At 35.5% G+C, this 14,092-nt stretch overlaps 2 protein-coding genes across 4 annotated transcripts; both read right to left on the reverse strand.

Annotated features, from left to right (window-relative positions):
• Positions 1-55: 55 nt before the first annotated feature.
• rida (reactive intermediate imine deaminase A) lies at positions 56-7,115 on the reverse strand. Of its 3 annotated transcripts, none has more exons than XM_079878565.1 (6): positions 6,946-7,115; positions 4,899-5,004; positions 4,613-4,667; positions 4,444-4,512; positions 1,144-1,199; positions 56-366 (listed from the first exon to the last, which is right to left on the reverse strand). In XM_079878565.1, the coding sequence occupies exons 1-6, from the start codon at positions 7,008-7,010 to the stop codon at positions 307-309; spliced, it is 411 nt and encodes a 136-aa protein (XP_079734691.1). In that variant the 5' UTR covers positions 7,011-7,115; the 3' UTR covers positions 56-306. The 3 variants fall into 3 exon arrangements, with proteins under 3 accessions (XP_079734691.1, XP_079734693.1, XP_079734692.1); XM_079878567.1 differs by lacking the exon at positions 6,946-7,115 and adding an exon at positions 6,599-6,717 and having other exon boundaries at positions 4,899-5,000; XM_079878566.1 differs by lacking the exon at positions 4,444-4,512 and having other exon boundaries at positions 6,946-7,112.
• A 622-nt stretch (positions 7,116-7,737) lies between these two features.
• Positions 7,738-12,848, reverse strand: stk3 (serine/threonine kinase 3). The gene is made up of 11 exons (XM_079879033.1): positions 12,621-12,848; positions 12,243-12,323; positions 12,034-12,162; positions 11,820-11,934; positions 11,567-11,731; positions 10,811-10,978; positions 10,590-10,727; positions 10,317-10,442; positions 10,044-10,239; positions 9,786-9,958; positions 7,738-9,265 (listed from the first exon to the last, which is right to left on the reverse strand). Exons 1-11 carry the CDS (start codon positions 12,641-12,643, stop codon positions 9,107-9,109), a joined length of 1,473 nt encoding a protein of 490 aa, XP_079735159.1. The 5' UTR covers positions 12,644-12,848; the 3' UTR covers positions 7,738-9,106.
• Between the last annotated feature and the right edge of the window lie 1,244 nt (positions 12,849-14,092).

Below are 14,092 nucleotides of genomic sequence, written 5' to 3' on the forward strand. Positions count from 1 at the left end.
GAAATGTAGTTTTTGTGGTGTGATAATGACAGATTTGTAGGAGTTTAAAAATAAAGTTTAACTTGAACTGGGTTTTGAATGGTTGTTATTATAGATTAAGTGAATTTAATGATGAAAGATCAATAGTAAATTTACAAAGTAATACTAAAATTTCAATATCATGAGAATATTAGCAAGAAGGCAACAGAAGATATTGCCCATGAAAAGGAATGCTTTTATTGGAGATTTCCTTTGTATTTTGTAATCTTGGATGCAGTCTCCATAAAACTATATTTACAATTTGTGATGCATGCTGGGGTCATATAGTCAGGAGGCGTCTGTGATGGGTCCCAACACAGCGACTGCCTCAATCTCAACAAGCCCCCCCTGTAAAACAAAGTCAAATTAAAATGAGGTATGAATACAAATAATATATTCTATTGCAATATTTGTATCTTAATATATTATAATCAACTAGATTTGTACATTTTCAGAAGAAAATTTGAGTGGTGGCCATGCAAAAGTCACTGAAACAATGCAAGGGTGGTTGCCAGGGTGTTGCTATGTGGTTGCTTACTGGCTCAAGTAAAAAGAGTTCACTAAGTCTTAATGATATTCTGGTTTCTACCATAATATATGTCGCAGGTCCCTCCTTCAATGCAAATTTATGGGATTTTCTCCCTTTTTATCTTAAGTTGATAACTTAAAAAAGGAATAGTGCACCTCTCCTCTAGAAGTCATATGATTTGAGGTATCATTCATATCCATAGCTCAAACAGTGTTGGATGGGTTACATGCCATAATATAATATTTACAATTACTGTTCAAAAGTTTGGAGAACGGTCTTTTTTTTCCCCCCCAAATGTATTTGAAAGAAGCCTTTTGTACTCACCAAGGCTGCATTTATTTAATCAAAAATGTGAAATATTATTACAGTTTAAAATTATTGTTTTCATTAATGTAATTTATATGGCAAAGCTGAATTTACAGTGTTCAGTGTCACATGATCCTTCAGAAATCATTCTAATATGCTGATTTGCTGCTCAAGAAACTTATTAATTTCTCTTTAAAAAAATCTTACTGAGCCCAAACCTTTGAATGGTAGTGTGTAGTTAGCTGGTTGCCTAAGCAAACACCACTTACTAACCTGCGCTTAATACTTACTCTGGGCAGCGCGGCTACTTGATAGGCAGCTCTAGCTGGGAAATGGCTCTTGAAAACTAAGAGAAATGAAAAAAGAAAGTCAGACAATGGGAAACTCTAGGTTCTTTACTGATGACAAAGCTGAACAAAACCACCAGTAAGGTTAAATTTGACACCTTGTTGTCTATAAGCTATACCCTATCTATAAGCATCTTCATCTTACATGGTTGATTACTGCAGTTCTTGTGACATGAAAAATGTAAAAATTTTAAATGTAAAAGAACAGCAGAGTTCACACCACAACTACAAAAATGGATCACTAGAATCACTTTCAGTGATTTTTTTCCCCAGCTGATGAATGACAAAAAGATTCACAGCCAATCAGAATCCATCCTGCTTTAAAGAGCTCACGCATTTTAAAGTGTCAGACGACAAAACTGGAGAACGCGCTTATAATAAACAGAACGATATCGTCCGCTGGTGTGGATGCTCATCGCTATAGTTATCATTCTAGGTGTGAACAGGCTTTTATCCCTGTGTTTATATGTATTATTCATTGCATCATAAGTTACATGAATCTGAGTATTTGTTCACTCTAGGTTTGCATGTCACATCATGGAAAGTTCTGTGAGGTAGGAGGCAGGGATGATGGGTTGTCCTCGTAGAGAGGAGGCTTTCGTTTCACAGAATTGCACTGTATCTCTTTACACGCAGACAGGATAGGATTACCCATCAGCATTGTATTAAAGAGGAAATACCCAGGGCTGCACAGACACATCATTGTGTAACATCTGAATAATCAATAACTTGTTTAATCCATACCGCCAGAAAGCAGGATGGGAAGTGAAGGTTTTTTAGGGAAGGTACGTTGACAAAAGTCATGCTTGGTTTTAATTTCATAACATATGACACCCAGAGTATCTGCAGGTTTCAGGTATCAACACTTCCAATATAATGCTTTTTAATACCATTTTCAAGACCTTTACAAAACCATAATTTCCATCGGCTTTATGCGAACAAACAAAATCACCCTCTCAAAAGAGATATACAGTACAAATGAACAATGGACATTTCTGTGCATTAAGAAGAATTAAAGAGAAAATCTATTATGTAATATAAATATTGGACTGAAAATATGAAGAGTTCAGATGCAAAAGCCTCTAAGTGCCATCTGAAATTTTCTTCTAGAATGATCATTTTTATTAAGCTTGTATATTTAAGTTCAGTAATTTCACTTAAATGGCAATGAAAATTACCTATTAATTGCCATTTAAGTGAAATTACTGAACTTAAATAAACGAGCTTGATAAAAATGATCATTCTAGAAGAAAATTTCAGATGGCACTTCAGATGAACTCTTCATATATAATAATAATAATAATACACATACATTTTTATATGGGGATACAAATAGTAATATATTTAATTTACTTTTATGCATTAGACCGGCTTTACGATTTCAAAGAACAAAGAGTGATAATGAAACCGAAGTCTTTACTGGTGTGTTAGTTTGGTGGTTGCAGTTTTAAGACTTTTAAATAGTGGATTTAAGACATTTTAATGCTGATTAAGGCCTTTTATCAGGTCAATTTAAGACTATTTTAAGACCAAATAAAGAAAATTTCAGGGATAAATGAATGGGAAAACAATATGTCAATATGTTCTGTAAATGTAAATGTTTAGGGAGAAACACAATGAGTGGTATTAGCAACACTTCAGAAGTTTGACAATACAACTTACAACAGATAACCATTACTTTTTAATTTTAATTGAATCGCTTCAGAAGGCCTTTATTAACCCCCTGGAGCCGTATGGATTGCTTTTATGATGGACGGATGCGCTTTTTGGAGCTTAATTAAAAAAGAGGCTCTCTTCACTCCCATTATAAAGCTTGGAAGAGCCAGGATATTTTTTAATATAACTCTGATTGTGTTTGGCTGAAAGATGAAAGTCATATACACAAGGGATGGCTTGATGCTGAGTAAATTATGGGATAATTTTCATTTTTGGGTAAACTAGCCTTTTATGTCTTTTGTCTCTGATTTAAAACATTTTTAAGGCCTTCATTTCTGTATGGGCGAAGTAAGACCTTTTAAGACCCACAGAAACCCTGTTATTTTTACATTAAACGTACAGTATGTAATTTTTTTCGCCGCTAGGGGTCGCTAGCCTCTTACAATAACAAAGGCGTAGTTTGATGACGCAACATTTGCTAAGAATTATGGATCTTGTCGTCAACGTCAAGCCGACCAATCTAATAATGTTTAAGGATGAGTAAATACAATGATGTTTTTATCATGACTGTGATATGAAGCAGACGCGACGCGAGTCCCGCGGATATAAAAGGAATATGGACATTTCATTCTACCGAACTACACGCAAGTGCAGAATTACTACTCACAGGTCAGTTTATTAGACAAATTAAACTTGTGAGGTAACGCAGCGCTGTTTCAATTGGTCTAACGTTACACTATCACACTAAACTGCATTTAAATGTGTTGAAATGTATGTGTTAGTTTGTCTGTATGAGACTAGCAGTAAGCTAGATCAACATTAGAATAACATACAGATCATATTCTAACATTTTATCATTGTTGAACTATATAACATTGATTAGTTTTATGTAAATGTGCTCACCTGTTTAATAAAGTACATGTAGGAGCGGTCGAAGTCTCGGACGTGGAGCTCTCGTTTATATACTGTCTATGGGAGCTCTAGGCATCTTGAAAACACCGCGCTGATATTGATTCTCGTTTTAGTTCTCCTGTTTTATCCAAAGTCTGCTTGCCATGGTCCATAATGTTTGAACGAAACAACAACAGCGTGCAGATAGACATTGCGAACTACTCTGTCGCCTTGGTTACTATCAGAGAGCTCTGGTTGCTATGGCAATACGAGCGGAAACCAGGGACAACACGGATATGACGCCATTGACGGCGACAAAACGGAAATAAAGAAACGTGCCGTGTCTTCGAATTAAATTACAAATTTCTCCTGGTTTGAAAGTTGTTGGAAACAGTCGGGATAATGTAAGTACACAACTAAAAAAATATATATAACATAGATATAGTGATTTTTGCTATTTTTAAAGCAAACAAATTACATATTGTGCCTTTAAGGGATTTAAGATATTTTAAGACTTTAAGGACACACTGATAGTCATTTTTTTGCTACACTTTTAGAATTAACACATACATTAATATCATTCCCAAGAGGTTTTCTATAATTACCAAGACCACTAAAACTAAGGGAAACTTGTGGTTGTATGTTTAGGGACTCTCTGTGGTGAATTATGCCATTGTGACTCTCATTCATACTCACACTGCTTGTAAACATCATTGACGTTATTGAAGTCATTAATGTCTGCCAACAATACTGTGGCCTTGACAACTGCAAAAAAAAAAAAAAAAAACACAGAAAAAAGCTGACTTTAAAATGCCTGAAAACTTGCATGAAAGAACTGACATGTAGGTGATGCTCGATGACGTACCATTTTCATATCCACATCCAGCAGCTTTCAGAATCTCCCCCATGTTAATGAGTGCCTAAAAAGTTGTAAGGAAAAATCACTGAAACATGCACTTATGTGTCCCATTTTACTGAAAATTACTACTTTGTGTAATAAAACATGTTACTTTGTGTATTAAAGTCAGCATGAAATCAAAATGGACTCTTATTTACTTAAGTTCTAATACGTGTTATTGTGAATGATTCATTTATTCCAAACTATGTTCATCTAAATGTAAAAACGATCTATGGGTGCTGTGTTTTGTCACCTGTTTGGCCTGAGCCTGCACTCCTCCTGCCACCAACTGTCCTGATGCTACGTCCATTCCCAGTTGTCCTGAGATGTACATTGTGCGGTCCACCAAAACAGCCTGGCTGAATATAGAAGCAACATCATTTAAAATGTGAATTAACAGTGAAGGAAAAGGGATGTTTACTCTCATTAATCTCTCTCTCAGACCTCGTCTGCCTTCTGCTGGTATAACCAGTACACTGCAGTAATAACCAATCAAGTTTACTTGCCTTGTTAAGGTAGATCTTATTTTAACAGTTTGGATATTATTAATTATAATCTGGATACTGGATATGATATAGATAGATAAGATATCACACTGTAGTATTGTAGAACACCAAGATCACATATAAGTTCAGCTTCAGATCACAGTCCAAGTTAATATGTGTCTAATACAAGACTAGTTCATAAAGTTATATAATGAAGTTAATGAAGTGTGTGGTTTGCACAACTGCATGGAAACTGAAGATCGTTGGTCACCGCACACATCAAATCTCTTGATTCGTGCTGGTTTGAATGATGTGTCAGCTGATCATAAAGTGAAATATTGTCAGAAGTTTGGAATAAATACGATTTTTTTATGTTTTCGATAGAAGTCTCTTCTGCTCACCAATGCTGCATTTATTTGAGCAAATATACAGTAAAACAAATATTATAACATTTTAAAATAACTGATTTCTATTTTAATATAATTTAAAATTGAATTTATTCATGTGCTGAATTTTCAGCATCATTACACCAGTCTTCAGTGTCACATGATCCTTCAGACATCATTTTAATATGCTGATTTGGTTCTCAGGAAAGATTTCTTATTATTACCAATGTTGAAAACAGTTGTGCTGCATAATATTTTTGTGTAAACTATTCAAAATCTTGGGGTAAGTAAGATAAAAAAAACAAGTAATACTTTTACTCAGCAAGGATGCATTAAATTGAACAAGTGACAGTGAACTTCTTTTGAACTTTTTATTCATCAAAGAATCCTGGAAAAAGATTTTTATCACGGTTTCAACTAAAAATATTAAGCAGTTTTCAACATTAAAAGAACCATTATTAATAATTTAGCACCAAATCAGCATATTAGAATGATTTCTGTGATCATGCATTTATAATATATATTTACAATATATTAAAATAGAAAATTAAAATAAATGAAAACAGAAAACAATATTACTGTTTTTACTGTATTTTTGATAAAATAAGTGCAGCCTTGGCAAGACTTCTTTTTAACAAAAATTATTCCAGATCGGTACATAACATAATAAAATGTGCCAGAAATGGCAAACTCTTAAGAAAAATACCAGGTTGACCTCTGGTCAAATCAATGAACTTGACACCTCCTCTTACTGTCTATTGGTCGAAACGCAAACACCCCCATTGTAATGACATTCAAGTTATTATATGCAAAATATTTTTTTATTAAAACAAAATCTGAAAACCTGTCCATTTTTTATTTTACAAATATTGAATTAAAGTCACAAAAATTTAGTGCTACAGAGAAACTTTTTTATATTGGGGGTTAAAGCCCCCGTGTTAAAAATGTTAAAACAGTTGTAGTATGGAGCACTTCCAAAATCATATTATAATGCATGCATAATACAATTCCAATTATACAATTTAAAAAAGTTTGGAATCTAAATGTGTTCTAACATTAAAGTTGGTGGACAAGAATCTTACCTGTATGCCCTGTCTAACAGGGGCTTTAGCTGTATATGGGAATTTTCTTTGAACAGAAGACATCTTCGTCTCAACAGTATATGAAAATTCGCACAAAAATCTAAAGCACAAAGTTGCAGAGTGCGCTGTCTAAAGACACGCCCCGAACAAATATTGCACTGCAACTTATGTCAGGCCTTGTGTTGCTCTAGTCTAGAGTCTACTAGACAGACTGTTAATGCATAACTGCCGCTGCTTTAGGTAAAACTTTTTTACAGTCTATGGGTAAAACACACTTATCCATCCATATGCTAGAGCACGTCACGTGTGCGTTTATTATTGAGGAACATAACCATCTGACTGCTCACCTGTAGGGCCCGATCGCGGCAGGAGCTGTTGCAGTGTGAATGATCTTCCTAATAACCGCAGACATATTTGAGCACTGAGAGACCACAAGATCACAAGTTAACTTCCAGTTGAGCTGATGAATGAGTGTAAAGCAAGCAGGTTTGTAGAGTCACTTCCAGTAGGCGTCAGCGATTCCTACCGTAACAACCCACATATAGAGGCTTTAGTTTAGTTGTAGCCTATTCTATTCATTTACATTTATAATTATTCAAGATTTAAAGGAAATAATTGGAAGACAGAATATACACGTTAAAACAATCTGGTTCGGATATTTATGCATAGGCTAAATTAATATAGATGTTAGCACTTTGAAGAAGTTCATGTTAAATCAGAGTCTGTGTAATAGAGTGATTACGGTAATTCGTATAACCAGTGGATAAATTCATCTTCCCGAAAGGCAGTGGAGTGGATAGTTTTAATGCCCGAATTAAATTCGTTTAATTACTTGGAATTTTTAGTGCTCATTGTTAAAATCAAATTATTATGCTTTTTTAACTTCAAACTGTTAAGTTGTTTTGAACTACTGCACAAGCAAACTTAATAATTTAATAGATACATAGACATTTGCTTCAAAAAGAACAATTTCCGAATCTGATCAAATGTTAAAGCTAAGAAAAAATTACAAATAGATTTTACTTGACTACATTTGTTATTAACTTTCTAGAAACAATCACAATTTTAATTTCCCTTTTGTGTCCAGGTTTCGCTGTATATTTAATAGCTAAAATATATTGTTAAAGAAGTCCACATGTAAATGAATGAGACAAGTAACAGACCTTTATTCAAAAAAACTATGCAGGGTGCAAAAAATAACATACAATATGAATAATGCAAAATAAATTAGAGTGTTCAGTAAAGACGTGCCTATGTAAATGTCAGAGTATAAAACAAACTGATGGAAATGTAAGGGATTGGTAACATCCCTAACTATCTTTTAAAGAAAGAAAAAAAATTATTAGCTGAATATACTTCAAACCAGCTCAGATTCATAGACATTGTCAGTCCACAATCAGGGAATAAACATTGTTAAGAGTCATTTAAAAACTATTAATCCTTCTCTTAAAAGATTCAGCAACATTTTAGGCCATTCACATTACTGGCATTGTTACATTACTGTCCTTGAGTTGCCGTATTGCTTATGGTAGGTATGGGGAGACTCAATAGGCCAAGTAATGATGGTACCATTCCCATAATGAGAAACACAAAATCACTGCATCGAAATCTTTGAAAAAGACCAGAAGACAGAGTTTCAAAGGCGAGCAACCCCTGAGATAAAGCAAGAACTTTAAAATGGGGCACAGGAAAAGTAGTTCTCACTTCCTCACACAAACATTTGCCACACTTTATCAAAGAGCCAGTGGCAGTGAAGAAAACATAGTGACATTCAGAAACTGAGAAAGTGACATTCAGCATAAATAAGCCATGCATATTTACAAAGCTGTGGACAGATGTTTCAAACCTTACTTTGTGCTGAAGAGGAAATTTGATGGAATGGGAAGCATAGCTGCAGTAATGGTCCCGTTTCTCTCTAAATTAATTCCAGGAAAAAGATCCCTACTGTAACATGGTCCCATGAATATTAACCAAAAGCTTGGTGATGCAAACTTCAAAAAGAGGGTTAACAAGCACTCTAAGGCATTGTCTGCTTTTGATTGTCTTTGGTTTAATAATCCATTCACACCTAAAAATGACTTTGCAGCAGTTCAACCAGCATTTCTTATGAATTCAGCCACAAAACGTTACATTATCACAGTTATTTTTGCCTTGGCTTCATTTACAGTATTAGGAAAGTATTAATCACAAATGTAGAGATGGCTGAAATAGTTTTTGGAAATTAGAGAATAAAAAGAGTAATATTGTGAGGGTGAGACTCAATCTTCTCTATTTAGGATGAACTCATAATATTTGAACATGTGACCTTTGAATTCTAAAGAACAAAAAAAATGATTTCTTGATTGAGTATTATATCTTAATGTTTTGTTTTATACATCCACTAGGACCTTCTTCAAATGCAGAAACAGCAGGAGTTTAGAATAAGATGCATCAGTACAAAGATTGAACACAGGAGGGAACATAAGATCTGGCCAGCCAGCTTTGAAGCTTCAGCATCAGTGAAGTCGGTTAGAAGTTCTGCTGTCGGCGTTTCTTCGCATCCATGGCGTCGAGAATGGGTTGCCTTTTAGCCGTGTAGCGCTGCCGCAGTTCTTCAATCTCTCGCTCCATCATGGGGTCCAGAGCAGTGAGACGCATCTGGAGCTCCTCAAAATCAAGGTTTTTCAGCTACACAGACAGAAAAACTAATTCAGTTTAATCAGCTTCATGCACACAAATAGAGCTCCACGATTCTGGATAAATTGAGGATCACTAGTTTTTTTCATTTTTGTTGAAAATAGAGATCACAAATCAGAATAGACAACTAAACTAAATAACGTCGTTTACTAGAGGTTCTGACAAAATGTTAATTGTTAATTTTAACAGTCACTTGTTACCACCTAGAGGTGTTATGATGTAATGATACAATATTTAAAGCATCAAGTTAATTTTGAAAAGTGATTTATTCTATTTTGATCGCTACTGTAAGTTTCATACCTATACATGTTAACTGCTCTCTCTGGGTCAGTGGCAACGCCAACACAGATTTGAATGTTCTGCCGCGATCGTACTTGTCAAAGGTTTTTAATAGACATAGCCGTATCGTTGTCATTTAGAAATAAGATTGCAAGGTGTTTGAACTGAGATTGCGAACTTTATCAATTAATCATGCAGCTCTAACACAAAACTAACCCATCAAAGCACTTACAAAATCAAAATCTCCATCTTGCGGCACTTTCCAATTATCAGGGAAAGCGGTCTTGGAAATTAAACACGGGTCCTGCTGGTTGTGGTTATAACCCTCTTGAGCTTTATTTGAGTCCTGCTTGTCGAAGTAGTCCATGAAGGATGGACGCTGAATTTGCTGAGATGTAGGATTTCCTATTTAGAGGATAAAACATCAGATTATACATTTCTCAGAGAGCCACAAAAATGTTAATTAAAAGATAAAGACATAAAGGCTCACTCCTCATCGAGCCGAGATCTTCCTCTTCTTCGTCATCATCGCTGTTGATGACCATGGTGCCCAGGTCAGACTCCAGCATGGTGCCATCGTGCGCGATCATGGTCTGAACGCCGTCGCTCATGGTGCCCGTGGCCCGCATGGTGCCGTCGCTCTCCGAACTCGACTTCATCATGGTGTTGGAATCCACTTCCTCCTCCTGTAGAATGCAGTCACATATGACATCAGCTAAAATGCTGAGCTAATCGTAAACTGAACAACTGATATGCAACTCACAGAGTTCTCATCATCCTCCTCCAGCTCTCTCTGCTGCTCCTGCTGTCTCTTGATCTTCATCTCCATGGCCTCTGTGATCAGGTCCCGCAGGAGGATCACTGGCTTAGCATTGGTTATAAAGGGATGCTGCCAAACAGACAAAATACAAAGTATATTAGATGTTTATAAACACTACTTCATGAAAACCCCCCAAACTCAAATAGAGAGTGAATTAGTAACTTTAAGAATCATAAACAGGAATTATTAGTTAGCAATACAAGGCTCTTCCCACACCTGCAGCAGTTGAGTGGCCGTCGCTCTCTGCTCCGGGTTCTTCACCAGACATTTCTTCACAAAATCTGTGAATTCGTCACTCCACAGCTCTGGCTTGCGGAACGTGGGTGGAGGGTTAGTGGGAATCATAAAAATAGCCTGATGACACAAAAGAACAAGAGTCACCATCCAGTTTCTCGTCAAAATTTCAAGTCAAAGACTTCTCAGTGTGTTCCACTCACTCTCATTGGATGAATGTCTGCATAAGGAGGCTTTCCTTCAGCCATTTCTATGGACGTGATGCCGAGAGACCAGATATCAGCCACACAGTTGTATCCGATCTCCTGGATCACCTCTGGTGCCATCCAGAAGGGTGTCCCGATAACTGTGTTCCTCTTTGCCATTGTGTCCTATTGTGGTCAGTATAAATAGACATGATTACATTAATTCATGTAAGATGATACACCACCAGTTTGGACAAACTTGACCGAAAAATATATTAGAAGAACATAGATGAGAGAAAAACGTTTGATCTGAATGCTTATCCTTAAATGCTTTAAATTAGTTATTTAGTCAAACATAAATAGTTGTCATATTTTTGTTTTATGTAAATTTCTTTTTTTCAAAACCAACTATTTTTTAAGGATGATTTGGCTTTTTTGAAGGAGCTAAAACTACTAAATCTGAATTTAAACTGAATTACATTTTTATTAAATACATTTAATCTTAATTTTCTGCTAATATGGGACCATGTTACAGTAGAAATGGTAAAGTCTGGTATGTAATCTTTACAGGAACTAATTTAGAGAGAAACTGGACCAATAAAGCAAATACATCAACATACAAACAGACAAACAAACAAGAAAAGCGCTGGTTCTTTTATATTTTCAATGACTTTACTATTATTCTAAATATAATAAATAATCAGTAATGTCCAAACTTTTAACAAATAATTTATGCAATTTTTCTACATTAAAGCAGATAGGTTTAATACTCACGGTAAGTTGTCCAGCCACTCCAAAATCAGCTAGTTTGGCATGGCCTTCTGTGTTGAGAAGAATATTCCCAGCTTTGATGTCCCTGTGGATTTTCCTCATGAAATGGAGATATTCCAGACCTTTCAAGGTGGATTTGAGGACGGTGGCGATTTCATCCTCGGTGAGCTTGTCATGAGAAAAAAAACCCCAGTGTTATTAAGCATGGGATGAATCTGTATAGTGTATTTATAGTTCTAATATTTTCATATTTTACCGTTTTGTTGCGCAGTCTGATGATATCAGACACCGATCCAGCGCCGCAGTACTCCATCACAATCCACAGATCGGTGTTCTTGAAATAGCTGCCATAGTACTTCACCACATAAGGACTGTTAAAATACAAGGATAGAGAAATTGGGAATTACTTAAGCCCAATAACAATATATTAATAAAATGCTGTATTATTATTAATTCATGAGCTGCTTTACCTGTCACATTGCTGCATTATGGAGATCTCTTTGATGATTTCCTGTAGGTCTGATTCGACAGGAACCTGTTTAATGGCCACCACCTGGCCTGATTCCTTGTGAATGGCTTTAAAAACACTGCCATATGATCTGAACCAAAAAGAATTCATTATGTGAATATTTCATATAAAATGTATTCAATATCACTTAAGTATAGGAGTGGTACACACCCTTCTCCAAGTTTTTCAAGGACATCAAATACTTCCTCTGGCTGCTTGGTAAGACTGTCTTCACTGAGTTTCTTCAGCTTACTGTCATGAACAAGACAATCGTACTTTATGTAATGCATTTAACGTCATGGGTTCAGACACTCGCAGTTATAATGTAACACAAACTTAGATATACCAATTAACATAACAACTGTAAGTTAGGTCAGAATACGTTCAAGCGTTCATTTTTTTAGATATAACAACAAACATCAAGATATCAACCACAAAATCTATTCTAGTTCGTTCACTGATCTAAAGTTTCAGTTTGGTTGGTGGGATGAGGCCTGTAAATATTAGCTTGGTTGATAACTGGTTAGCCGAGCTGGCCATTTCACTTACTTTTTGGGCACCGAATGCTCCATATTCTTGTTATTGAAATGAATGGGTATTTTCCGACTAATTTCAAACAGTTTGTTTGTTCAAAACCTAAAGAAAACAGCAATAACGCATGTTTTGTTTGGACTTTCAGGAAGCACTGCCGCTATCTGTCTTTCCGTACCGCCGCCGCTAACAACGACGATGTGAAGCGAGATGACGTGTGGGATTTTCCATGATAAACGAGACTTCAAAGTAAAAGTCCCGCGAACTTGATAAAATATAATACCGTAAGTATCCACTCTTTATAAAATAATAACAATATTTTTTATGTATATAATACCAAGTATTTCGCTTAGCAACACTGAAATGATAGATACATTCACTTACAGTGTTTCAGTACATAACTTAGGTACATTTACGTTGATAATATTATTGAAGAAATTGATTCAAAAGACATTTTGAGGCCCGGTTTCACAGACAGGGTTTAGATTAAGCCATAATTAGGCTTTAGTTCAATTAGGGCATTTAAGGAGCTTTTATATAGTACTTGCCTTAGAAAAAAACATTACTGGTGTGCATCTTGAGACAAAACAATGGCACTGACATGATCACTGAAAGTTGCTTTCAGCTCAAACGTGCATGGGACTAGTCTTAAACCTTGTCTGTGAAACCGGGGTGAAAGTTACAGTTGTAGTTGATTTCATTTGTGTCATTTTTAGCTATTTAATGTTATTTTAAAGCCCCCACTGAGAGATAAAAACACGAGATTCCTCCTCACATGTTTCTATGGGGAGAAATAAGGCTGATGTATGCAGATTAAAACATTTAATTTTGGTGTTTTGGTAAAACATTTAACACTGGTGTGCATCTTGAGACAAAACAATGGCACTGACATTTTATGATCACTGAAAGTTGCTTTCAGTTAAAACAGCTCAAACATGCGTTTTAAGTCAGGGACTAGGCTTAAGCCTTGCCTGTGAAACCGGGGGATATTGGTGTTCAGTTAGTTAGTTCCTGTTCTCTGTTTGGCGGAACCATGTTTCAGAGTGCAAAACTGCATGAGTCGTTTTTTAACTGTCTTATTACTCTGCCAGTCTGCTTGTTCACAAACCAGAATCGGTATGTTGAGAGTAATGACCATTTTTAAGGACAGTTATTGAACTGTTGTAAAAGCAATATCACATTCACGCTTGTTCCAAAATGCTGATTATCAGCATGTCATACTAGTCTTGAACTGCTGTTGTGGAATCATGGGCAGGGCCTAAAACTATTTTTTTTTGCCACACCAATGAGAAAATTTAATGGCCATAATTTTTTTTTACTAGTCATGAAACTGTTTTTGCAAAAACAGGCATTAATGACACCAAAATTTTAGATACCAGTGAAAATTCACAATTCTCTATTCCAATTTCGATACCATAGCTAAAACTACTAGCCTCAATTTAAAACATTATTAAAGACCAATAAACAGTCAGTAATAGCACAAACAAATA

The sequence above is a fragment of the Squalius cephalus genome, assembly GCF_949319135.1.
Source record: "Squalius cephalus genome assembly, chromosome: 8".
NCBI classification, from domain to species: Eukaryota; Metazoa; Chordata; class Actinopteri; order Cypriniformes; family Leuciscidae; genus Squalius; species Squalius cephalus.